This window comes from Mirounga leonina, unplaced genomic scaffold, assembly GCF_011800145.1.
Source record: "Mirounga leonina isolate KUSES-001 unplaced genomic scaffold, KU_Mleo_1.0 Mir_548, whole genome shotgun sequence".
NCBI lineage: Eukaryota > Metazoa > Chordata > Mammalia > Carnivora > Phocidae > Mirounga > Mirounga leonina.
This window is the reverse complement of record NW_023270815.1, coordinates 337,794-365,636: the sequence shown is the minus strand read 5'-3', so window position 1 is coordinate 365,636 and position 27,843 is coordinate 337,794. Positions and strand designations below refer to the sequence as shown.

Genomic DNA, 27,843 nt, shown 5'->3' with positions numbered 1-27,843 from the left:
TAATCTAAAGTTTTAAAACACCAGAAAAATGTAATACATTTAATAATGAAGAAAACCCTTCATCACATTACTATTTTGAGGTATATATATATAACTGTCATTTAGTATTCTTAACTTTAAAAAACCCTGAATATATTTACATGACACAAACTGCTTTTGCAAATGAGAAAAACATTATATTTCATTTCATATATATAATTTTCAAATAAGACGTATAACACAGAACACAATAATTAAATTTAAAAATTGAAAAAAAATAAAATTATTTTTCCTTAACATTATTTTGTTAAACACATCTGTTCTTGTTTACCTTTCTGAAGAACTGCTGATAAATGTTCACCTAGAAGCTGCTTTTCTACAATAGCAATCAGTAGCTTCCTGTTAAGAACAGTTGTAGATTACTAAAAGATTCTCATACTGGAGAGTTAAAACTGCTCCCCCAAAGGTTAGTGCCTTTGTTATCAACTTTGACTTCTTGTTTTAAATCGTTACTCATGTATCAGTGCCAAAAAACTGCTATTTTTGATGGTTTTAATGGTCTTCAGTAAGATTAAATTTTATTGCGTGGACTTCTCCTGATTTTAAAAAAATGACTTGTAATTATCATTACTTAACTTGAGGAGATTAGGTTATAATAGACATTGACTTCACATACAAGATATTCTTTCATCTATAATTTAACAAGATCAACAACAAATTTTCCAAAATTAATTTTCCTAATTTGGCTCACCAAAAACTTGAAAAATAAACTTATTAAGAAATTTCTATTTATAAGGCATTCCCATTACTTTGATACAAATGGAGAAAGAAGGGAGGAAGGAACTAAGCAAAAAAAGGAAAGAAATTTATGATTTCATCCTATCATATGATAATTATTTATCTGTTTAAATAGAAATCTCAAAATGTAAATAAATATATAATCATATATATAATTATATAATATATAATTCTTACTGTGTGTTAAGGGGTAGGTAGGTTCTAACTCTGTCTACTTCTTCTTCTAGGAGCTTCTTGATATGGTAAAGACACCCTGGAATCTGAAAGAATATTTTAAGCTTCCTATTTCTAAGAATCATAGGACTTAAAAAGCACAAAAGTTACAAACAAAACAAGCAAGCAAACAAAAACATCCCTGTCTTATCAGTTTAGTTTCATAAAGACACAGCTATATTCTCAGTTCATTTCTATATAGTCAGAATGCCAAGAATTATAAAACAGAGTATAATTTGTAATAGGAAACACTGTGGTTTGAAATTTAATATAACTACAACAAAACCATAAAGTACTTGAAGCAAAGGGCTGTCAGAAATGAAAAGAGAAACTGAAAATTCAACAACAGCTGGTGACATCAATAGCTGGTGACATATAGTATACACAGGATATACATGTGTGATATATAAAAGGATATATATGATATATAAGATAAATAATGGATAGAACACCAAGACAAAAACCAGCAAAGAAAAGACTTTAACAACACTAAACAAGAATTAACAGGCATTTGCAAAACACCACCCAACATTAGAATACACATTCTACTTAAGCACACATGGAACATTCTGCAAGACAGACCCCCTCAAACCACAAAACAAGTGAATGTATTTTAAAAGAATGAAAATTCTTTCATTCCTTCATCACATTCATCTCAATGGAGTGAAAGTGGGGGAAAAAGAAAATTTGAGAAATTAACAAATATGTGGATATTAAACATGACATTTCTCAACAACTAGTATGTCCAAGAAGAAATCAAGAGGGAAACTAGGAAATACTTCAACATGATTGAAAATGAAGCTAGAACATACTCAAATTTAAAGATCACAGCTAACATATTACTTATGGGGCCATTTATAGTTGTAAACAACTACATTAGAAAAAGAAAGATCTCAAAACAATAACCTAACTTTTTAAAACTAATTTTCTACCTAAAGACACTAGAAAAAGATCAAATTAAACCTGAAGCAAGCAAAAAATAATAGTGTGTTAATTTAATGAAACAGAAATGAAAAAATCAATAGGAAAAAAAACAGCAAAAGCTGGTTCTTTGAAAAGGTCAACAAAATTGACAAAACTTTAGCACAACTGACCAAGAAGAGAAGAAAAAAAATTGAAGTGTCAGCAAGAAAAATACATCAAAACATATATATGAATTATAAACATGGTTCTTCCACAAGGATTTAATGATCTGTTCTACAGATAATTAAAGAGCTTATAATGGTCATCTTGATTTCAAATACCTCCTTTTTTTGTACTATGTTCCTTCCCTCTGCTGCATAGAATCTGCTTGTTTCTTCTAAGAATTTATTCTCAAATGATTCTTGGTAAATCTAAGATGGAATATATTTAAAAATTCAGTTAAAACTGGTATTTAAAATATCAGATTAGAAATTAGTTTCAATTTAATTAAAGTTAAAAAATTACTTACCTGCAAATCAGAAAGCATAGTTAAAAGCCTTTGAATCAGACATCGATCTATCATTTCACCATTTCTTTCTTTTTCAATGAACAGAAGAATTCCATCTATGATCCTGCTGTGAACATTCTGATCACAAATTATATATGATTTAAATAATTCAAGGCCCATGTCCCTGAAACAACAACAGCAACAAAAAAAACCTGCCTAAATAAATATTTTTGAAACCCTGTAAGTTTTGGCTTATTATTTTTTTTTTGCAATCAGTTATACTTTCATATATATAATGCACTACCCACAGGAAAAACAAAATATGCTGTGATATTAAGTTTATTCTATCGACAGTTGGCTAAATTCTTCTATTTGTTTTTTGATGGTCTGAAATCAATCAGAATAAATAAGATTTCAGAGTATATAAAGTATACTGGATGTCATGCATAACTTCATAACAAAAAAATAAAATTTAGGATTACTCCAAAGCTGCTACACTTGCCTTATTTTAGATTTTTAGCCTTAATTAGCACAATTCAATGTCAATTTACTGACTTTCTAGTCTTTTAATAATAAAGTATATAAAATGTGATTCATTATCCTAGAATATATCTTAGAATTGGTATGTTTCCTAAATAAGAGAGTTTATTAACACTGAGATAAATTAAAAATTAACACTTAAAGGTGGGCTACTGCGTGATCAAAAATAATTTTAAAACATTTTTGTTTCATGATTAAGAGAAACATGGATTTTCAAAATTATTTTTGAAAATTTATAAATTTATCTTATTATGTCTTCTTTCACTTAGTAGATAAAAAAGTGATCATAAATTATATACAACAATATTTCAAGTAATTATTTGTATCCTTACCAAATGGAAGACAACATTGAAATTTGAAAAACATAAGTTCTATCTAGGAACAGAAAAATGTTCCTAATCATGCTCTGTCAGAAATAAAACAAAGGTAAAACATTATATCTGAAAGATTTTGGGTTAAATTATTATCCATCTAATAAAACCTTAATTCTTAAGAAAAGCACATTATTTATAAACATCCTTGTCAATCTATAAATCAAACATAGGCAGTAATATATTTATTTATTTTGGAAAGAGAACCTTTCAAATTTTTCACTTTCTTTCTTCATTGCTAGTTGTTAAATAACAAAGATTAATGGAGATTGATACAAATAAAATTTATTCATATAGCTTATTCTTATGTAAAAACTGCTTATATATCAGTATCAGTGATAAATATAGTTTGCCAAACAAATCTTGGAAGAAACAATAGGAGATTAGAAGACTGAAAATAAAAGAGAGCTAGAGTTGCAGATAATAAAACGAGAAGAAATATGAAGAATTAATAGCAATACCTACTATGACCAGGGCTATGTACAAATATAAGATCTTATGCTTTATATTAGAAGACACAGAGTAAGGGTGCCTGGGTTGCTCAGTTGGTTAAGCAACTGCCTTTGGCTCAGGTCATGATCCTGGAGTCCCAGGATCGAGTCCCACCTCGGGCTCCCTGCTCTGCAGGGAGTCTGCTCCTCCCTCTGACCCTCCCCGCTCTCATGTGCTCTCTCTCTCTAATTCTCTCTCTCTCAAATAAATAAAATCTTAAAAAAAAAAAAAGAAGACACAGTAACAAGAGAATCCTTTACTATGAATATAATGGTTATGTACAAATTAATTGCAACGTGAGCATATATGAGAATACCAGTTCTCATTCTCTCAAGTCCCCTTTACATTTTTAAAAAGTATTGATGAAACCAAAGAATTTTCACTAGTGTGTTATCCACTAACATTTGCTGTACTAGAAAAGTAAAATGAGAAAATTCTTAAGTATTAAATTCCAGTTACACTAATTTAGTAATAAAAATTTAATTTGTTAAGAAATAAGTTTTTAATCACTTTAATTTTAAAACAGTAATTGCCAAAGGATATGAGCTTTCACTTATAATGTAAATAAATTTTAGAGATCTAATGTAAAGCATGGTGATGAAAATTAAACACCCTGAATACTGAAAAACACTTGAAATTTAATAAGATCCTTAAATGTTCTAGTAATTAGGAGAGGTGATGAAGGTATTAGCTAATGCTACTGTGGTAATCATTTTACAGTATATAAATCCATCAAATCATCATCCTGTACATCTTAAACTTGCACAATGTTATGTCTCAATTATATCGCAAAAAATTTGTAAAGAATTCATCATCTGTAAAAGGAAACACAGCATTAATAATTTAAATACACCTTTATGTATTATTCAAACTTACTTACATAAACAGATGGGAGAAACCAAAAGAGAAACAAGAGAAAACCAGAGTGGTATAAAGAGAGAAGAGCCTAGAAAATTTGAAAGAAATGATAACCTGTAAACTATATCTTAACGAGTAAGAATTTTCCAGGAAGTATTTTCCAGCCTAGCTTGTTAAATATTGCATGGAGTAACAAACATAAATAGCATGCTTGTTTCCCCTGACACACAATCCTTTAAACTGGATCAAAACCCCACAAAGATAGCCTAAATGTGGTATCATAGACTTTTACTTTTGTGGCAAGTTCACAGTCTCTATAAATAATGTAATTAAATTTGTAAGATTTTAAAATATGCTCATACATTCTTAACATTGGCAATCATTATATTCATGGATATTCTGTTTTAGAAAATATGTACTTTTTTGGTTTTAACTTAAAACACTTAAGCTGGCACCTCTTTGCTGATTCCCCTTGAAGCTCTGAACAGAGCATTTGGAAGTGTTATGGAAAGGGGTAATTATGCTGCCCAGAGAATCTTGTCATGTAACAGTGCTGTGTGACATTAAGGAGACTGAGAGTCGCATGGTTCACAGCCTTGATTTTGAGCCAAGACTCATGATCACTTTTTTAAGTAAGTGTGAAAATTAGAAAACTGTGATGTCGTAGCCATCTACGATTAAGGACAATATGAGTGAGAATTGGAAATGAGTAAAAATGGGTTTAACAACTCCAAACATTCATTTAAACAATCAAAGTTCACATCTCCCTCCCTTGGAATTCCTGTAAGATAAGCTACACAAGAGGCATAGAGCGTTAGCTTTTTCTTCTTATGGAGGCAGCCAAAGATTTTGCTATCAGAGTGAGGGGACCCATGTCCAGCTCCTGTTAGGTCTCAGGGGCAGGGACAACAAACAATAAGAGGAACTTTTGGAGGTGATGGGTATGTTCACTGTTGACTGGGGTGATGGCTTCCCAGGGGTACAAATATGTCAAAACTTATTGAACCGTATGTTCAAGTATCTGTGGCTTTTCATATATCAGGTATACCCCAGTAAAGACATTTAAAAAAAAACAATCAGTTAATACTTTCAAATCATAATTCATGTGGGCCCCTCCCTTTTATATTTTAAAAATATAAATTCCTATCACTATTTTAAGGAATATGAATAGTTTAGTCTATTCTAGCTTTTAGTCTTTATATAAGAAACTGAGAAAAATGCTTTCCATTAGTGAAGATTTGAATTTACAGTTTTGTTTTCACACAATAAATAAATATTTAAAACTTATAGTAATAGTATTAACACGTTATATTATCTCATACTTTATTATACCAAAATTGAAAAGCAACCACAATTTGCATCGTATTTTCATCTTCAAAATACAGAAATATCTTGTGTTGAAATATTTAAAACAGCTTATTTACCTAATTTAGTATAATTCCCTTTGTTATAGCTCCAATTCCTTTACAGCACATTCCCTTTTATATTCAAACCTCAGATGATAAATTAATAATTTCAGGTAATATTTATTTAGTGAGGCTAAATCTGGGATATATTCTGTGACTCTCATTTGATCTCAAATTAATGTTAAACACAACTATATCTAAAATATAATTGTCTCTTTGAAAAAAAACTTTACAATTGTAGGTGAACCAGTAAATTACAATTGAAATTTTAAAGAACTAAGAATAGACTTCTACCATAAAAGCATTTCCAAACATGTTTTTAAATAAAGCATGAGTTACTATATTTTGGATTTTTTTTTTGTTTTTAGACCATTTAACACATTCCATAATAACCCTGTTAACTAAAAATATAATTTCTATAAGCTACCATTTGTCTGCAATGATTTTGCCAGCATTTATCCATTTTCTTTAGAAAAGGGCCAATATCCAAAGAATACATGAAGTAATGTTAAGAAAAATTTTATATTCTAAAACTAACACACATTCTGCAAATGGAAGATATAACTTCTAAAAGACAATATTTGGTAAAACTGATTAATGCTAACCATAGACCAAGCCACTCTAAGTCTTAAACAAACATAAAGATATCAAAAAAAAAATTAATCCCATATGCCAAATTAATTATTCCATTCAACAGATACTGACATGGAAATTCAAAGGGGAAACTCAAAGAGGAAAAACAATTCAAAGGGGGAAAAAGGATACTCTTTGAACTGATGAATTTCTGCCTTGATGTGCTGTTCACAAAGCTGCTTCAACTGTTTATATAAGTTTCCAGATAAATTGTAGGAGCAAAGGTTTTCAACACTCTGAAAAATTAAAAATGTGTATTTGTAAGTTGAAAAAAATATATAGTTTAAATTACTTCTTCCATATTTACTGATATACTGACCACTGATTATGAATTTCTTCTTTTTTTTTTTTTTAAGATTTTACTTATCTATTTGACAGAGAGAGACACAGCGAGAGGGAACACAAACAGGGAGTGGGAGAGGAAAAAGCAGGCCTCCCTGCAGAGAGCCTGATGTGGGGCTCGATCCCAGGACCTTGGATCATGACCTGAGCCAAAGGGAGAGGATTAACCAGTTGAGCCACCCAGGCGTCCTTGATTATGAACTTCTTTCATATGAATTAATAAATGAATAGGAATGGTGTTAACATATTAATGACCATTAAATGATAAAAAGAGATTTCAAAATTTATAATTCAGGAAGCCTAAGAAAATGTATGTAAAATTCTTCCATCCAAATTATTATGTACAAACCCATTCTTAAGCAGTAAGTCTAAGTATTCAGACTTCACCATAATTAACTTTTGAAAATTTAAAATAATTCCCTGAAATTAGTTGGCTAAACCATAAGTTAAACCATGTCTTACCTTTCAGAATGTTTAAAAGATTATCTTTGTTTAAAATTAAAAAAAAATAAGAATTTAAAATAATGTGTAAAATAATTACAACCATACACAATTTTATCAAGTGTGCTTAAAATGCCTGTTAAAACAATAGAACAAACTATTTTGTTTGTATTAAAATACACTCAATTGACCACTGGAGTGATGTGACCAAAAATGGTAGAAAACTCTAATTCTCCATTAAATAAAAAAATTAGGCCAGCAAAACTATCAGAATCAATTTTTTCAGAGTTCTGGAACCTCACCAAAACCCCTGCAATCAAAGGAACATTTAATGAAGAAAAAACCTGCTACATTTCAGTAATAGAGCCTTTTGGTATTAACTTACCCACCTACCATGGTGAAAATTGCCAGTATGGTTTACTGGTTATAGTCAGGGAGAAATACAGACCTTGTTCGCAAAGAACTATAAATGTATTTTGACTCTGGATTTTGCCTTTGTGCTTTCTGCCTTGAATCTTCAGGCAGAAGGAACCAAACTGGGGACTTTGTCATAAAGTTTAAAGGCATTTAAATATACTGACTTAGTCACCTCAGGCAAGAGATAACAAACAGGATGAGCAGCATACAAGAAAATCCTAGAAAGCATCAGAGGTTGGAAAAGAAATACCAAAAAATTAGTGCTTTGAAAGTTCCTGTGTATGCCAGAAAAATCAAGAAGGCCACATATATCCTAGAACATGCTCAGAAAAGAGCTGAAGAGACCCTAAATTCACTTTAGGTTTACATTAAGGATATACCCAAATATAACGAAAGAAGTCTAAAAGTTGTAAATAGCAGGGCTAAGCAATGAATGAATGCCCCAATACAACTGTAATCTTCAAAAGCAGAGAAAAATTTTTGTTTTGTTTTTTGGCTGTATTATTTAAGTATATCTCAATATGCTTAGCGGTTAGCTAACCACTAAGCTAATGGAACAGGGACATCCAATGACAACACATGACAAAGAAATACAGTCTTTACAAAAATAATTTAGAAAAGTGATTAAAAAACAAACAAACAAACAAAAAACCTGTCACCCAAAGCAGTAGAACAAACTGTGGGAAAGAGCAGAAGCCGATCTCCAGAGTTGTCATAATACAACTGGAAGTTTTGAATTAAGAAAAAACAAAACAAAACAAAACACCTCTGAGAGGAGGGGATTAAGATGGCAGAGAAGGAGGGCACCCTAACTAGCCTCCTTCGAACACAGCTAGATAAATATCAACTCTTTCTGAACACCCACGAACTCAACTGGAAGTCTTCTAGAACAAAGCTGCATATCTATAAACAGAGGAAATGACCCTTGGAAGCTTCTTGTAACAAGGAGACTAGTTTGTTTGCTTTCTTTCTGAAATTTTTTAAAATTTTAATTACATTTTACTTTTTTTTTCCCCTCCAAAATGACAAGATGAAAGAATTCAGCCGAAAAGAAAGAACTGGAAGAAATGATGGTCAGGGATTTAATCAATACAGATATAAGTAAAATATCTAAATTAGAATTTAAAACAACAATTATAAGGATACTAGCTGGGCTTCAAATAGGCATAGAAGACACTAGGGAATACCTAGTCAGGCCAAAATTAAAAATGCTAGGACTGGGAGGCAATCCCAAATGGATGTCATCATGATGATGGATGAATCAGAGGAATTAATCACTGGTACGAAGATAAAATTATGAAATATAAGATGAAAAGAAGAGGGAAACAAAGAATCATGAAGGTAGATGTACAGAATGAACTCAGCAACTTATTAAAATGGAATAATATTCATATCACAGGAGTCCCAGGAGATGCAAAAGAGAAAAAGGGGCAGAATGTTTATTTGAGCAAAAATATTTTTTAAGATAGCAGAGAGAGAATGTGCAGACAAGTGGTGGGGGGGGAGGAGGCAGAAGGCGGTTAGAGGGAGAAGGAGAGAGAGAATCTTAAGCAGGCTAAACACACCAGCACAGACTCCAGTGTGGGGCTTGATCTCATTACCGTGGGATTATCACCTGGGCCAAAATCAAGAGTCAAACACTTAACCAATTGAGCCATCCAGGCACCCCTATTTGAGCAAATTACAGCTATCAAATACAGATATCAAAATCCAGAAGATATCAATCAAATAATTTTGATACAGATATCAAACTCACATTAAATTCTACAAAAGCCAACCATTGCCATGGCAATCATAGTCAAATTCACAAAATACACAGACAAGAAAAGAATCCTGAGAATGGCAAGGGAAAACAGTCCTTAATTTACAAGGGTAGACAGATCAGATTCACAGCAGTAGCAGGATATATTCAACCTGCTGAATGGGAAAAACACGCAGCCAAGGATATTTTATCCAGTAAGGCTGTCATTTAGAATAGGAGAGATAAATTTCCTGACAAACAAAAATTAAAGGAGTTTGTAAACACTAAGCCAGCCCCACAATAAATATTAAAGGGGACAGTTTGGGGAAAAATGACCAAAAGCAACAAAGACTAGCTAGAAAGGAACAGAGAACATCACCAGAAACCCCAACTCTACAGGTAACACAATAACACTAAATTCGTAACTTTCAATAATTACTCTGAATGTAAATGGACTAAATGTTCCCACTGAAAGACAAAGGGTATCAGAATGGACCAAAAAAACCAAGATTCATCTATATTCTGTCTACAAGAGACTTATTTTAGACCTAAAGACACCTGCAGAGAAAAAGTGAGGGAGGGGATGGAGAACCACCTAATGATGCAAATGGACTTCAAAAGAAAGCCAGAATAGCCATACTCATATCAGACAAACTAGATTTTAAAGATGACAACAGGAGATGAAGATGAGTATTGTATCATAACTAAGGGGTCTATCCATCAAGAAGATGAAACAATGGTAAATATGTATGCCCCAACTTGGTACACCAAAATATATAAATCAATTAATAACAAAGATAAACAAATGCATTGAAAATAATACCATAAGAGTAGGGGACTTGAACATCCCACTCACAACAATGGACAAGTCATCTAAGCAGAAAGTCAACAAGAAAACAATGGCTTTTTTTCTTTTTAAGTACAATATGGGGCTTGAACTCATGACCCTAAGATCATGACCTGAGCAGAGATCAAGAGTCAGACACTTAACCAACTGAGCCAACCAGGTGCCCCAAAAACTAGGATATTCAAGAAGAAATTAAAAAGTACACATGGAAGCAAATGAAAATGAAAATATGACAGTACAAAACCTTTGGGATATAGCCAAGGCAGTATTAAGATGGAAACATATTGCAATACAGAACTACCTCAAATACAGAACCTAATCTTATACCGAAAGGAACTAGAAAAAGAAGAGAAAATAAAGCCTATATAGGCATGAGAAGAAGGGAAATAAAATTAGAGCAGAAATAAATGACAGAGAAACAACAACAAAAAACAGAACAGATTAATGAAACTAAGAACCAATTCTACGAAAGAATTAATAAAATTGATAAATCTCTAGCCAGATTTATCAAAAAGAAAAGAGAAAGGAACCAAATGAATAAAATCACAAATGAAAGGGGAGAAAACACAACCATATCACAAAAATACAAAAATTATAAGAGATTCTGAGCAATTATATGCCAACAAACTGGGTAACCTGGAAGAAATGGACAAATTCCTAGAAACATACAAACTACCAAAGCTGAAACAGAAAGAAATAGAAAATTTGAACAGATCCATAACCAGCAATTGAAGCAGTAATCAATAATCTCCCAACAAACAAAAGTCCAGAGCCAGATGGTTTATAAGGGAATTCTACCAGATATTTAAAGAAAAAGTAATACCTATTCTGAAACTGTTTCAAAAAATAGAAATGGAAAGAAAACCTCCAAATTCCTTCTAAGAAGCCAGCGTTACTTGATTCCAAAATCAAAGATCCCATGAAAAAGGAGAATTACAGGTCAATATCCCTGATGAACATGGATGCAAAAATTCTCAACAAGACACTAGCCAACTGAATTCAACAGTACATTAAAAGAATTATTCACTATTACCAAGTGGGATTTATTCCTGGGCTGAAGAAGTGATTCGATATTTGCAAATCAATCAACAGGATACACCACCTTCATAAAGGAAAGGAAGAGAACCATACTGATCCTCTCAATCGAGGCAGAAAGAGCATTTGACAAAATATGGCATCCATTCTTTAAAACACCCTCAACAAAATAGGTATAGATGGAACACACCTCGACATCATAAGGCCATATACAAAAGACCACAAATATTATCATTATCAATGAGGAAAAACTAAGAGCCTTTCCTCTACAGTCAAGAACAAGACAAGAATGTAACATAGTACTGAAAGACTTAGCTTCAGCTATAAGAAAAAAAAAAAAGAGAGAGAGATAAAGAAAAAAGAAAAGGCATCCAAGACAGCAGGAAGAAGTCAAAGTTTCATTATTTGCAGATGACATGGTGGTACTCTATATAGAAAACCCAAAAGATTCCACTCAAAAGTTGCCAGAACTAATACATGAATTCAGCAAAGTCACTGGATATAAAATCAATGCACAGAAATCTGTTGCATTTCCCAACACCAATAATGAAGCAGCAGAAAAAGAAATCAAGGAATTGATCCCATTTGCCATTGCACCAAAAAGAGTAAGATATATTACCAAAGAGGTAAAAGATGTATACTCTAAAAACTATAGAACACTTATGAAAGAATCTGGAGAAGACACAAATAAATGGAAAAGCATCCCCAGGCTCATGGATTGGAAGAATAAACATTGTTAAAATGTCTGTAGTATCCAAAGCAATCTAGACACTTAATGCAATCCCTATCAGAATACCACCAGCATTTTCCACAGAGCTAGAACAATCCTACAATTTATATGGAACCACAAAAGATCCTGAATAGCTAAAGCAATCCTGAAAAACAAACAAAACTGGAGGCATCATGATTCCAGTTTTCAAGCTATATTACAAAGCTATAGTCATCAAGACAGTAGGGTACTAAAAACCAACAAAAAAAACCAGAATGGTATTGTCACAAAAACAGACAAACAGGTTAAGGAACAGAAGACAAAACCTACAAATGGACTCACAACTCTATGGTCAACTAATCTTCGACAAAGCAGGAAAGAATACCAAGTGGAAAAAAAAAAAAACAGTCTCTTCAACATATGGTGTCGGGAAAACTGGACAGCCACGTGCAGAAGAATGACATCGGAACACTTTCTTACACCATAAACAAAGATAAATTCGAAACTGATGAAAGACCTAAATGTGAAACAAGAAACCAATCAAAAACAGGCAGCAACCTCTTTGACCTCAGCCACAGCAACTTCTTACTACACATATCTCCAGAGGCAAGGGAAACAAAAGCAAAAATGAACTACTGTGACTTCACCAAGATAAAAAGCTTTTGCACAGCAAAGGAAACAATTAGCAAAACTAAGAGGCAGCCTATAGAAGAGGAGAAGATATTTGCAAATGAGATGTCTAATAAAGGGTTAGTATCCAAAATCTATAATGAACTTACCAACTCAACACCCCAAAAAACAAAGAAGCCAGTTAAGAAATGAGAAGAATGAATAGATGCTTTTCCTGAGAAGACATGCAGATGGCTACCAGACACATGAAAAGATGCTGAACATCACTATCAGGGAAATACAGATCAAAACCACCATGAGATATCACCTCACACCTGTCAGAATGGTTAAAATTAACATAAGAAACAACAGGAGTTGGTGAGGATGTGAAGAAAGGGGAACCCTCTTGTACTGCTGGTGGGAATGCAAATTGGTGCATCCATTCTGGAAGACAGTATGGAGTCTCCTTAAAAAGTTAAAAATAGAACTAATGATCTAGCAACTGCATTCTTAGGTATTTACCCAAAAGATACAAGAATACAGATTCAAAGGGGTACATGCACTCTGATGTTTATCAGCATTATCAACGGTAGCCAAACTACAGAGAGAGCCCAAATGTGCATCGACTGATGAATGGATAAAGATGTGGTAGGGCGCCTGGGTGGCTCAGATGGTTGAGCGTCTGCCTTCAGCTCAGGTCATGGTCGCGGGGTCCTGGGATCGAGTCCTGCATCAGGTTCCCGGCTCGGCGGGGAGCCTGCTTCTCTCTCTGACCTTCTCCCCTCTCATGCTGTTTCTCTCTCGCTCGCTCTAAAAAATGAATAAAATCTTAAAAAAAAAAAGTATATGGTATATTTACAATAGAAAATTAGCCATCAAAAAAATGAAATCTTTGCAACAATGAGCCAGAGAGTATCATGCTAAGTGACATAAGTCAGGCAGAGAAAGACACATACCACATGATCTCACTCATATGTTGAATTTAGGAAAGAAAACAGACAAACTTATGGGAAAGGGGGGGAAAAGAAATAGGGAAACAAACTTAAGAGACTCTTAACAATAAAGAACAAATTATATTTCTCTCCAATTTTAACAAAAAGCCATTCTAGACTCTTCTTAAAATAAGAAAAATGTACACAAAACCCTGCTAAATTAAACTGAATTAAAATAACCTGAAGAATGAGAATATATATATAAAAGCAAGTGTATGCAGCATAATTGTAGCTAAATAAATCCACCAAATATAAATAGAGAAACTGAACTGCATGATTGTAAACTATGATGGATTCCATGATTACAATGCATGATGATAAAACAGATTCAAGCAAATACAATTATTAATATAAATCCTGACTCCATTATGATTACTGAGTATTTATATCCAAAAATAACACATACCTGATAGAGTTCTTCCAAGCTGTATTTAACAGAGATATTGTTCTGGATAGCTTGTACAGCTTCTTTTAATTTTTGCCAAGTTTCTTCAGTGTAATTTTCCAGTATCAGAGGTTTAGCTAATAAGTAAAAGATTATGGAGCAAAAGTTTGGAAGAGAATGTCAAAATACTATAAAATGTAATATCATCATACATTTAAGACAAATTAAACAGGTATGTTGAGACCATTCACAGTCGGTAAAAATAGTCTCTTCAACAAATGGTGCTAGGACAACAAGACACCCACATTCAAAAGAGTGAAGAAAAACTGCTATCTTAATATATTCAAAAAATAATTCAAAATCAAAGGCCTAAATATAAATATTAAAGCATAATCTACAAAGCTTTTAGTAGAAAATACAGGGATAAATCTTCATGACCTTGAATCTTGCAATAAATTCATATATGACACCAAGGTACAGGCAACATTAGATAACTTATTTGAGAGCTCATTAAGTTAAAATGTAAAATTTTTGTGCATCAAAGGAAAATCAAGAAAGCAAAAACACAACCCTCAGGCTACAAGAAAATATCTGCTAATCATATAACTGATAAGTATCAAGTACCTAGAATAAAAAATTCTTGCAACTCAGTTACAAAAAAGATAAACCCAATTAATAACTAGGCAAAGGATTTGAACAGACATTTTCAAGAATATATACAAATGACCAAGCAGCTTATGGAAAGTTGCTCAACATAATAAGTAAATAGATAAATATAAGTCAAAACCATGACATATCACTTCACACCCACTAGGCAGGATATAGCAAGTTTTTGAGAGGATGCAGGGAAATTGGAACCCCTGTACATTTCTGGTGGGAATATAAAATTGTGTGGACAATGTGGAAAAGTTTAACAGTTCTTCAATGACAAACATAAAATTACCATATGACTTCACAATTCCCTTTTTGGTATGTAGCCAAAAGAACTAAAAACAGGCATTCATACAAAATCCTACACATAAATGTTCAGAGCAGCACGTATGTCCATATAATGGAATTTTACTTAAGCCATAAAAATTAAGCATTCCCACATGCTATAGCATGAATGAACTTCAAAAGCACAATACTACAGGAAAGAAGCCAGTCAGAAAAGGTCACTTGTAGAATGATTTCATTTATATCAAACATCCAGAATATGTAAATCCATAGAGACAGAAAGCAAACTGCTGACTGCCTGGTAGAGGATAGGAAGGAAGGGAAAAGGACAGACAGGGAAATGATAATGCTTATGAATATGGAGTTCCATTTTAAGGTGATTAAAATGAACTTATTAAATGAAAATGATTAAAATTATTTAATTCAGAATTGGGGGCCTCTGGGTGGCACAGTCAGTTAAGCATTTGACTATTGGTTTTGGCTCAGGTCATGATCTCAGGGTCCTGGGATCAAGCCCCAAGTCAGGCTCCATGCTCGGTATGGAGTCTGCTTGTCCCTCTCCCTCCGCCCCTCCCCCTACTCTCTCGCTCAAATAAATGAATAAATAAATAAAATCTTTAAAAAATGTTTCAGGATTAGGCTGAGGTGGTAGTGCGCAATATTGTCACTAAGTGTACAACTGTACACTTTAAAGCAGTTAATGTCTAATTTTATGCTACGTGAATTTCAACTCAGTAAATATATGAGCACAGAATTAATAAAAGAGAGTCTCAACAAAAACTAAGAAACTTCCATGCTTAAATTACTAAACAAAAATAATGTTCCAATTAAATGACAAGTTTCTACTTAATAAGTTGGTGAAGCCTAATAAAGTGAATCTACAACAAGAAAAACAGTAATACAAAATTAAACACAAATTAACTGAGCCAGAAAACAACCAAAATCCAAGATTTGGAAGGGAAACGATATATACACATAGTTAAGTGCTATATTACATATATATACATAACATATATGTCATAATATATGTATTTATTACACATATATATTTATATAAATTAGGCCACCTAGAAGGCAAAACATCAAACCAGAAATATGCATCTTTAAGAAAAATTGGTATTTTTATTTCAAAATTCTTTGGTAGTTTGTTAGGCAAAGAATAACTTCAAAATTAGGTTTCTTTTCTTTTCTTTTTTTTAAGTAGGCTCCACACTCAGCATGGAGCCCAAGGCAAGGCCTAAACTGAAGACCCTGAGACCAAAACCTGAACTGAGATCAAAAGCTCAACGCCCATCTGACTGAGCCACCCAGGCACCTCAGGTCTCTCTTTTTTATATATCATATTCTCTCCTGCTCTCAATAAATTTACTATTATACAAATTTTTCCCTAAAAGAATGATTATTTTAAAACCCTGAAAAACATTATTATATCATGAAAGAAGTGTTTCCTCAAATCTATGAGTTAATATAAAAAAGTCAGCAAAAAAAATTGAAAGTCATATATTTGATGATGATGATCAAGAGAAATACTGCAATACTGCACCAGAATATTTTCTAAATTTGTGTTTAATGTTTTAAAATCTGAAACAAATTTTTTGTATCTTTCATGTAGGAATATGAAATTAGTCAAAATTATTTAAATAACTGTAATAGGTATTTAACTTAGTTAAGCTATAAATATGAAAATACAAATTTTAATTACTAATATTGACAAAAAAAACAATATGCATTGACCAGGGCATTCCAGTTACTGAAATTTATCCTAAAAATACTAAAATATACTAAAAAATATTGGAAATTCAAACTTTCTTTCAATCAATAATGCATGACTATAATGTGAATTCCAAAAATTCACGTTATTTGAAATATTATTTACTTCCTAAAGATTGCTTTTTTACACTTTAACAATCTATAGTCAAACTTCTGCATAATAAATCCAGCATGCACTAGGTTCTGGATAAAAAACAAGGGGGCAAAATGTTAAAAATATTTATTTTTGGAAAGTTCTAGAAAATGTGGCACATTAAACAGAAATTTTGTAATATTTGTTATTTTACTTACAAGGAAGAGCTGTACTTATAAGCAGAAAAGAACTGAATACAAGAGTTATTTAATAATACTAATTAAAATAGAAAAAGTTAAATTTTTTCCTGACAAAGACAGCAACAAGGTTGGTATATGTTCTTTAAACTCTGTAAACTAAAAACGAGCAACCAGCTACCAAAAATGTTGGTTTTTAAAATTCAAAAATACCCACCTAAGGGTTTTGTTTTACAAATTTGACATTAAAAAAACTGATTCTATAATTCTGTTGAGTTTCTAATTTTTTATACTAATATTTCCCCAGAATTTTTTATTTATTCTTTTAAAGATTTTATTTATTTATTTGACAGAGAGAGACACAGTGAGAGAAGGAACACAAGCAGGGGGAGTGGGAGAGGGAGAAGCAGGCTCCCCGCCGAGCAGGGAGCCCGATGCGGGGCTCGATCCCAGGACCCCGGGATCAAGACCTGAGCCACCCAAGCGCCCCTCCTCAGAATTTTTTAAATGCTAAAATGCATCCACTCTGAGTAGTGGATCTTATTATGATTTCATTATTTATATCCAAGTGCATAATTTTTCACCATATGTTCTATAAGTTATCAAAAATTTGAATTGTTGCCTTTTTACTTCCTACGTAAGACAACTTTTCAGTAATATTACAAATCCACTCACTAAGAAGATGGGAAGCAATATAATCTACAAAGGTGTGGCAGCTGACAGTGGTATTTCAAAGTCAAACAGAGAACTTAAAATGTATTTTAGAGGGAAACAGAGAAGTGAAGCATGGAGTGATTTTCCAAAGGTCAAAAGTTACTCCATGGTTATATCATGGCCAGGACTCAGGTCTTCAGAGTGCAAAACAATGTTCCTAAATCTTCTAAAAATTAACTGTGCCTCAAAAAATAGAACTCCATCTCTCTGAATTTAAAATAAAAAAGCAGCAATAGGGTATGAGCAGCTAAAACTGAAATCTTTTTTTTTTTTTTTTTTAAGATTTTATTTATTTATTTGAGAGAGAGAGAATGAGAGACAGAGAGCATGAGAGGTAGGAGGGTCAGAGGGAGAAGCAGACTCCCTGCCGAGCAGGGAGCCCGATGCGGGACTCGATCCTGGGACTCCAGGATCATGACCTGAGCCGAAGGCAGTCGCTTAACCGACTGAGCCACCCAGGCGCCCCTAAAACTGAAATCTTAATAAAATGATCATTATGTTACCTTTAAAGCTTTTGATTACTAATTTCTTGACAGAGCCAGTGCTAAGCTTGATACTGGCAAAACTAGACAGAGTTGTGGAGGCTTCAGTCAAGTTATCTGTGTGATGGTCTGCAGTCACAGAGAAAACTATCAAGTTTCTGTTTTTAAGTTGTTCTTGTTCCTGAGAGGCAGTAGCAGATGAAGATGATGATGAGTCTTCCTCAGCCATTTTTACATTAAGTCCTGTAAAATTAAAAAAAAAAAAAATCCAGTTTATAATTCTGTCTACTAGATTTAAGAAGTTGGTTAAAAGGAGGAAGATAAGGATCAGAAAGAGATAAACAAGGGGTGCCTGGGTGACTCAGTCAGTTAAGTATCTGTGCTTGGCTCAAGTGGCAATTCCATGGTCCTGCACAGCAGGGAGTGGAGCTTCTTCCTCCTCTCTGCCCCCAGGCGCCCACCCCCCACCCCATTCATGCATAAATAAATGAAATCTTTAATAAAAAGAGAGAGATACACAAGAAAAGCATTTAAGGGGCTCCTGACCCTTGCTGCTATATTTTAATCTTTTTTTTCTTAATAGTACACAGAAGCAGATGAAGAAAGACCATCAGCAAGTATACATAATCTCTAGAGAAATGGACAACACTAATTGCCAGGTCAGGAGGGTGAAATATTTTGAAAACATGAAAATAAAGACAATGAAAAAAAAATAAACCATCAAAACAAAAAGAGGAAAATAGCCAAGAGCAAAGGGAAAAAAAAGTGAAACAAGAAGTGAGTTTCAATAATAACATAGTAGCAAATGAGAAAATGACTGTGAAAGAGTTTTTTAGAATAATGTGAAGAGGGCAAATATGGGAAAGAAACACTAAAGATTAGAGAACAAGAGAAAATGGGAAGCAGAGAGAAAAAAATGAAAAAGAGAGAAACTCGGAGACAGAAAATGAAAATACAGAGTGAAAGAAAAACAAAACAAAACAAATCATGCAAGGCACCTATATCAGTACATTTTGCAACCTGCTGCAACAAAGAGCTAGCCTAAGGAAAAAAAAGACAAACACAAAGCACAGAAATAGTTAAAAGAGGTATCAATCAGACAGGAAGAAATGAAGTACAGAAAGTTAGAAAAGGCAGAACATAACACATTTGTTTACTGTGTACCAGTCAGGTGTTTTGGAATGTAACTGTAAACAAAAGAATCTCTGGACTCTCATGAAACATCCATTAAAAAGGTCCAGAAAATCTAGCAAGTCTCAAACTGAAGATGCAAAATGAGAAAATAAATAAGTAAAAACTGATGCACAGGCAGAAAGAGTTAAGTTTAATGAGATTTTAAGGGCGGGGGGGGAGACAAAGTAGAAGCAATAAGAGAGAAAGGGTATATAGGAAAAGGAAAGGGGAAACCAGAAAGAAAACAAAAGAAAAAGCAAGGCAAGTAATATTTACTCACATAATGAGAAAGGCATAAATACACTATGATAGAAATGAATATATGGATAAACATGAGAGAGATTCAAGGGAGGTAAGGGTAGCAACACTACAGTACACAAAAACAAATATACAGGGCAACAGAAACCCAACAAGACATTTTTAAAAAGCATCCATGAAGAAGTAAAGATATCCTTACAAAGAAAATGAAAACACAAAAGACTCAGAAAAAGAAATGCAAGAAAGAAAGGCAGAAGAGGAAATTAGGGGCCGGAAGGAAGCATAAGAAACCTTAAAGGAAGTCACAGGCATTCCAGGAGAGAGGATATAAACAGTTTGCACTGCCTAGGGATAAAAAATGAAAGATTAACGAAATAGAGATAAGAGAGTCAGTACACGTAGTCTGAACAACACAGATACACAAGGCAAAATTTCTATCTGTGGAGAACTCTTTCCCTAAAGATAGAACTAGGGAAAGAATGAGTGAAAAGAAAACAAAGAAACAAAACACTTCAAGAACTGGAGGGGACAAGTTTATGAAAAGACTAAATGACTTTAACGGAAAGAAACAAAGATCCCTACTACGACTCAGAAGCATTTAAAAAACAAAACAAACAAACAAAAAAGACAAACAAAACCAGGAGACAGAAAAATGGGAACAGATGAACACAAAAAATGGGTAGACAAAAGTCAGAGATTCAAAATTAGATTAATAGAAAAACAAAGCATACAGACAAAAGTCAAAAGTAACAAGATGATAAACATGAAAGAAATCACAAGAAAAGCTGGAAAAGAAAAATATTAAGAGAAATATCTTGAGAGTCCACGTTAGCACTAAACCACAGAATAGACGGACAAACATGAATCAAAGAGAAAGTCAAAACAGATATAAAGAAAAAGAAACAAAGAAATATATAAAATATATAAAAGAAATATAAAAACGTGAAAGGCGGACAAAAATAGCATGTTAAGTGGAAAACTTCAAACACTGAACGAGGGTCAATAGAGAAAATGTTCACACACAAAATCGGTTACGAAATTAATAGAAGCCTGTTAATTGCTGACAGCTAAAATAGCAACACACTACTCTTAAGGTTAAGGTATAATGAACTAGTAATAACTTACACATATTTTGTTTTTGGGTTACAAAGGACTTGCCTCTCTAAAAGACGGAAAAGTACCTCAGAAACGACTGCTGACTACCCCACGGCCTCACGGTCTCGCCAGGCGAGACTTCAACATGTCTCCACCGGAAGTGACGGGTCCAAAATTCCCATTATGACCAACAGTTGGCAATTAAAATTACGCCCTGGGTTCAGCAAGGAGTAAGAGGGAAGGAGCTAGAGCCGTGTCCATGGAAATGTGTCGTACAATTACAAGACCATTAACACTGGAAAAAAAAAAAAAAAAAAGGAGGTTGGGATAAATCATTAAGCCCCCCAGATATATATGCACGTTTTTTTTTTCAGGTTTTAAGACTTTTTATTGCATATTAAAAAAATTGTGCATTCCAATAATTAAAATCACTTGAACAACAACAACAAAAATGGCACGCTGATTAAACTGCATTTTACAGCCTGCAGGACACCCTGGACCAACTTGGTTTTTACTCTCCATTTCACTGTCGTCCCACCCAGCTTCTTCCTATATGCAGTTTTTTAAATGATCTGAATGTGGAACTTAAATGTATCAATTCTGCATATCCTTTCCTGAGGGGTTAAGCGCCTCCATCCAGTATATTTTCAAAGCAGATGTAAAACCTGCCAAAAGTCATCAGTTATGCTATAGGGAAAAATTACCACCCACCAGCTTAACTAAAGGTATAAAGTTCCTCATCCTCTTACAAAAAGAATAATTATTCTGATTAGCTTTTATATTTGTGCTGTAAGTCCTGGTAATTTTATTATTTAAATTAACCTTTATGTAGACCACAATGAATAGTATGGTTAAACTGAACCTTGTAAATTTTGGTGTACATGTGTAGATGAAAACAAATTTCATTTTTATTGTTAATTTCATTTTGCTACAAGGCATAGTTAATAGTTGGAGTTACACTCTCCCCACGTGCATGTTTTAGTGCCTGCCAGTAACTGCTACTCTCACCACTCTATATAGTTTGGGTTGCTAAATCTTTTAAATCACTGAAAACTGATATATGTAAACAAATAAATACATTTAAACAAATGTATGTGGGTATATGTTCACTTATGACATATTTATCAAAACATATTCGAATCACTGTATTGTACACCTGAAACTAATACTACACTGTCATGTTAACGAACTGGAATCTAAAATACTTAAAAAATACTTGACCACCGCATTTTCACAAAACAGACGAAACATACTCTTTTGACCTTATTATTAACCTTAAAAATTCTACGAACTAGTTGCATTCCTTCAGGCCCAGTCTCTTTCTTCGCTGCAGAAAGAAACAGTATAATAAGAGTTAATAAATAACAGAGTGCCAAGTACAATGTAAGTACTTCCTTAGAGTTACTGCATTTAATTCTCTTATCAATATTAGGAGATGTAGAAACACTAATTATTCCAATTCTTCAATAGGAAAGAGAAGTTCAAGAAAGTTGAGTAGGTTACTTTTGTTTATAGCCGAGGGAAGAGATTTCACTCTTCTTACAGTACTGCAGGAAACCTTTATTATTTTTTTTAACCCATAGTGCTGAACAATTGTGACACCGAAGGCATTATCAAAAATATGAGATTCATGAGGATCAGAACTTTTGACTTTTATTCCCCTCTATAATCCCATCCCTTAGAATCCTACTTAGCACAATAAATATTTGCTAAATGAAGTGAATCATGTTTTCAGCCTCGAGGAAGATGAAATGAAATACTGATCCCCGTGATTCACAAAGAATAAACAGGGTCAGATTGAAAAACTTTTGACTTTTGTACTAAGTTTACTTCAACTCTGACTATTGAATCTCTAAATCGTTAATATTAACGTCCATTAACTAGGATGCATTGGCCTTCTTTATTATGCCTTGGATAACAGAGAAGTGTTCTCCAGAAAGAAGAATTTAGCACGTTAAAATAAAGGTTACAGTGAATCAATAGAGTATTCTGGGGTCAGTGGTACACATGTTTCTATTCTTGGACAATTATGTCTATATTTTCAACAATTTACCTTAACAATATATTGCCCTAATGAGTGAATACCATTTCTCCTCTGAAATCCCAGGTCAAAGAGTGACTAAAATTTCAGCACTGTCAATACAACTTAAATCCTCTCCTTCCTCAGAATCTAAACAAAAGAAAGACACTACCACCTTCCTCTTCTTTACCCACTAATTTGTATAAATGTTAAAACTCTCTCTTCCCTAGTGGGATAGAAAGGTAAAAACAAATATAAAAACTATAAGAAGGGGCGCCTGGGTGGCTCAGTCGTTAAGCATCTGTCTTCAGCTCAGGTCATGATCCCAGGATCCTGGGATCGAGCCCCACATCAGGCTCCCTGCTCGGCGGGGAGCCTGCTTCTCCCCCTCCCACTCCCCCTGCTTGTGTTCCCTCTCTCACCGTGTCTCTCTCTGTCAAATAAATAAATAAAATCTTAAAAAAAAAACTATAAGAAAACCCAAAATATGTATTTTTCATCTTCTAAGTTTAACAGATGTTGGTAAGATATGTAATGATTTTGAACATGAAACAACTGGAATATCTTGTCCTAATGAGTTAAGTCAAGTAGAAACTTGATTTTTTCCTTCTGTATATCCCAATACTCTCCATAAACCCTACAATTGATTTTTTAATCCTTTGAGAATCTTACCAGAGTTCTTGTATCCGATGTATACTGCCACAGTTACATAACCTCCTTGATTTGCTGACATCATGAAAATATCTTCCCTCCATACTCTGTCAGATGAACTGAAACAGAATTATTTGCCAGTCTAGTAACAGGATATTTTGATCCAAGCTTCACTCATTCATTAATCTTCTTCTATTCTCTAGTCTTGAATTATTGGCCCACAAAAGAATCTGATTTAACCATACTAATACAGGTTCTCAGTTTTACTTAGCCAAGGTGGGAAAAGACCTTATTTGGACTATCAGCTACTTACAGGTTGTTAAAGAATCCAGAGTAGGCTGTCTTTGTAGTCTTTATAAATTTTGCCTTGTAAATGGTCATTGGGTATCTCTACCAAGGGAACCTTCAAAATAGTTTTACTTTTTTTCCAATTTGAAGAATTATTGTTAATAGGTATGGAGTTTTTGTTTGGGATGATGAAATAACTCTGGAAATGCACAGTGATAACTTGTAAAATATTGTGGATTCACTTAATGCTATGGAATTTTACACTTAAAAAATGGTGACATCGATACCCTTGTTTTGTTGTCCTTCATATCAAGAACAAATTGGCATCCACTCATGCACACAAGTGCTTCTGTAGGAGATGTGGGATCCAGCACCAAATGTCAAGAGACCCAAAAGGAGTTTTACCCACCTCAGTGTCAGGTAATATGTACATATATCTCAGATCTGCCAATAGACCCTGCCCTATGAACTGCTTCAGTACAATTCAGGTCAAAACACTGTCTTAGACAATCATCCACAGACAAGAGAATATTTGTAGAAGTCCAGAAAAGAAGTTTTACCACAAATTAAAGCACACAAACAAACAAAATACAACTTTGGATGCATTGGAGAGGGTAAAAGGAACAGATTGACTGTTCATATCCCTTCTCCTCCAAGACAACTCAACTTAGGGACAAGAAGGGTCTTATCACCCCATGATTTCTCCCACAGAAAAATGAGACCAAGTGAATGAACACTCAGCCTCCCCAACTGTATGGGATGTTGCCAAAGAAGCTCACTTCTCTCTCATCCAGTCAAGAGTATTGATTCATTAGCTGCATAACGAGAGTGGAAAAGTGTTGATAGAGTGACAGAACTCTGACCGCATTGAAAAGATGACATAAACTCCATCAAGAAGGCATGTTCTTGGGTGATGAGTCAGCCAAGATTGGTGGATTGGTCCATGGAAACCACGAAAGCTATGCATGCCTAACCGCCCCCCCCGCCACCACCACACACACACCATTCTGTGACCAGCTTCTTTTGTGTGCTCCTGACAAAAGTAACATAATTTTCAGACAGCAAGTGAGTATATGCAGAAAGCTGGTCTGATTCTACAGACCTCAGAGAGACCACAAACTTGAATTTAGCACAATACCTTTGGGAAAGTAAAAGGAAGATTGTCAGCCCAAGGCCTGCTGAAAGGCAGAATCAAGAAAAGGCATATAAGCTTAAGAATTTTAATAGGAGATTGGGGGCGGCATGATGGCAGCAGAGTAAGGGACTTCATTTTATCTGGTCCCTCAAGTTTAGCTAGATATCTATCAAACCATTCTGAACACACACAGATTCAACTTGAGTTGTAAGAAGATTTATCTGAATCACTAGCAGAAAAATGACTACCTTTCGCAAGATAATCTTTGGGGGGGAATTATTGGAAGATAAATGGAGGGGAGAGGGAACCTCCATAATCCAACCACCAGAAACTGATATAACACTGGAGCAAAAAATCAGGACCCTTGAAAATCTGCTCCAGTGAAAGACACCCCTTTCTGAAAAGGGCACAAGGGGTGAATAGGGCAGAATTCTAGGTGGATCTTTGTGGTCTCAGGATCACAGGACACAGAAAGAACAGGGGAGCCTGAACCAATGGAGTGCCCAAGCAGTGGAGTGGGGAGACTGGTTATGGTCAGTGGGCCCAGAAGGCACTCTCTCCTCTGGTCACCATAAACCATGAGCTGGGCCAGTAGGGAGAACGTTCTCTGCCTGAGCACCCTGAAAAGAACTAGAAGGTGTGGGTTGTTTAACATCCCAGGGGAGACAGGGTAACAGCTCTCAGGGCGTGTGGCCCAAGACACGGGGGTGGCATCCAGCTGTGAACTGGAAGCGAGGAAGAGGATGCATGTGCAAGCCCATGGCCACTAGCAATTACAAAGTCACAAAGTGCAGAGGCGCTTGCGGGTCCCCATAACTCCCCCTGGAGAGGGGCAGTGACTGGGAACCATGGGCTTCAGCAGTTTGGCACACAAAGAGGCTGTGCCCATTACTGGGCAACAGCTCTCAGGGCGGTGTAACCCTCAAAAGGACACTGGGGCAGCACCAAGTGTGACCTGGAAGCTACAGGAGAGGGTGCTCACACAGCCCACACATGCTAGCACTTGCAAAGCCACAAAGCACAGAGACACTTGTGGTCCCTGGAACACCCTTGAGAAAGCTGCAGCGGGCAGGAATAGTGCAAGTCTGTGGAGTTTGGTACACACAGAAGTGGAGATAGTTTGACCTAGAGGGTTTATTGAAGAAAGGGGATCTCAACCTTGCAGCTCAGGGCCAAAGACTCCCCGCAGGGCCGTATTTGCTCTGACCCTCTAAAGAGAAGCAGAAAAACACCAGGGAACAAAACCCACACAGATGACCAGCTCACATTAAGTCCATTCCCTGACAAGGGGTGGGGCAACTAAACCCAGGCAAAGATACCTGAGGAGCCGAGCAGCAGGCCCCTCCCCCAGAAGACAGACTGGAAGAACAGATGAATGATAAAGCCTATTTCCTACAGGACTGTAAAACTCCAGCTCCATGTGAAAATAATATAGGGAGCTCCCGGTGTTCCCTCATGACTCGTTTATATTTCAGGCTAAAATTTTATATTTCTTTTTAGTTTCTTTTCTAATTCTTTTTTTTTTCACCCTGTTCCCATTTCAAATAGATTCTTATTTCCCAACTTATGCTTTTAAGTTGCTTCTTAACTAATACTTTTTTCACATCTACGTTTTATATATTTGTGCCTATTTCTTTTTTTTTCTTTTTTTTGTGTGTGTATTTTTGAAATTTTTTTTTATTCTTATGTTAATCCTCATACATTACATCATTAGTTTTAGATGAAGTGTTCCATGATTCATTGTTTGTGCACAACACCCACTGCTCCATGCAGAATGTGCCCTCCTCAATACCCACGACCAGGCTAACCCATCCTCCCACCCCCCTCCCCTCTAGAGCCCTGTTTGTTTTTCAGAGTCCATCGTCTCTCATGGTTCGTCTACCACTCCGATTTCCCCCGCTTCATACTTCCCCCTCCCGCTACCTTCTTCTTCTTCTTCGTCTTTTTTTTTTTTCTTAACATATATTGCATTATTTGTTTCAGAGGTACAGATCTGAGATTCAACAGTCTTGCACAATTCACAGCGCTTACCAGAGCACACACCCTCCCCAGTGTCCATCACCCAGTCACCCCATCCCTCCCACCCCACCCCCCACTGCAACAACACTCAGTTTGTTTCCTGCGATTAAGAATTCCTCATATCAGTGAGATCATATGAAACATGTCTTTCTCTGTTTGACTTATTTCACTCAACATAATACCCTCCAGTTCCATCCACGTTGTTGCAAATGGCAAGATCTCATTCCTTTTGATGGCTGCATAATATTCCATTGTATATATATACGACATCTTCTTTATCCATTCATCTGTCAATGGACATCTTGGCTCTTTCCACAGTTTGGCTATTGTGGACATTGCTGCTATAAACATCGGGGTGCACGTAGCCCTTCGGATCCCTACTTTTGTATCTTTGGGGTAAATACCCAGTAGTGCAATTGCTGGATCATATGGTAGCTCTATTTTCAACTTTTTGCCTTGTAAATGGTCATTTACAAAACCTCCATACAGTTTTACAGAGTGGCTGCACCAGCTTGCATTCCCACCAACAGTGGAGGAGGGTTCCCCTTTCTCCGCATCCCCGCCAACATCTGTCGTTTCCTGACTTGTTAATTTTAGCCATTCTGACTGGTGTGAGGTGGTATCTCATTGAGGTTTTGATTTGGATTTCCCTGATGCCGAGCGATATTGAACACTTTTTCATGTGTCTGTTGGCCATTTGGATGTCTTCTTTGGAAAAATGTCTGTTCATGTCTTCTGCCCATTTCTTGATTGGATTCTTTGTTCTTTGGGTGTTGAGTTTGATGAGTTCTTTATAGATTTTGGATACTAGCC

The 27,843-nt window shown here is 34.8% G+C and overlaps 1 protein-coding gene across 1 annotated transcript; it reads right to left on the bottom strand.

Annotated features, from left to right (window-relative positions):
- Nucleotides 1-310: 310 nt before the first annotated feature.
- Nucleotides 311-18,822, bottom strand: LOC118001884 (cullin-4B-like; the record flags this gene model as incomplete). The annotated part of the gene is made up of 9 exons (XM_034992055.1): nt 18,413-18,822; nt 14,241-14,356; nt 6,834-6,937; nt 6,496-6,565; nt 3,274-3,347; nt 2,423-2,585; nt 2,235-2,324; nt 955-1,037; nt 311-378 (listed from the first exon to the last, which is right to left on the bottom strand). Coding segments are annotated over exons 1-9 (976 nt in total), but the record flags the coding sequence as incomplete, so codon positions are not given.
- Nucleotides 18,823-27,843: the final 9,021 nt, after the last annotated feature.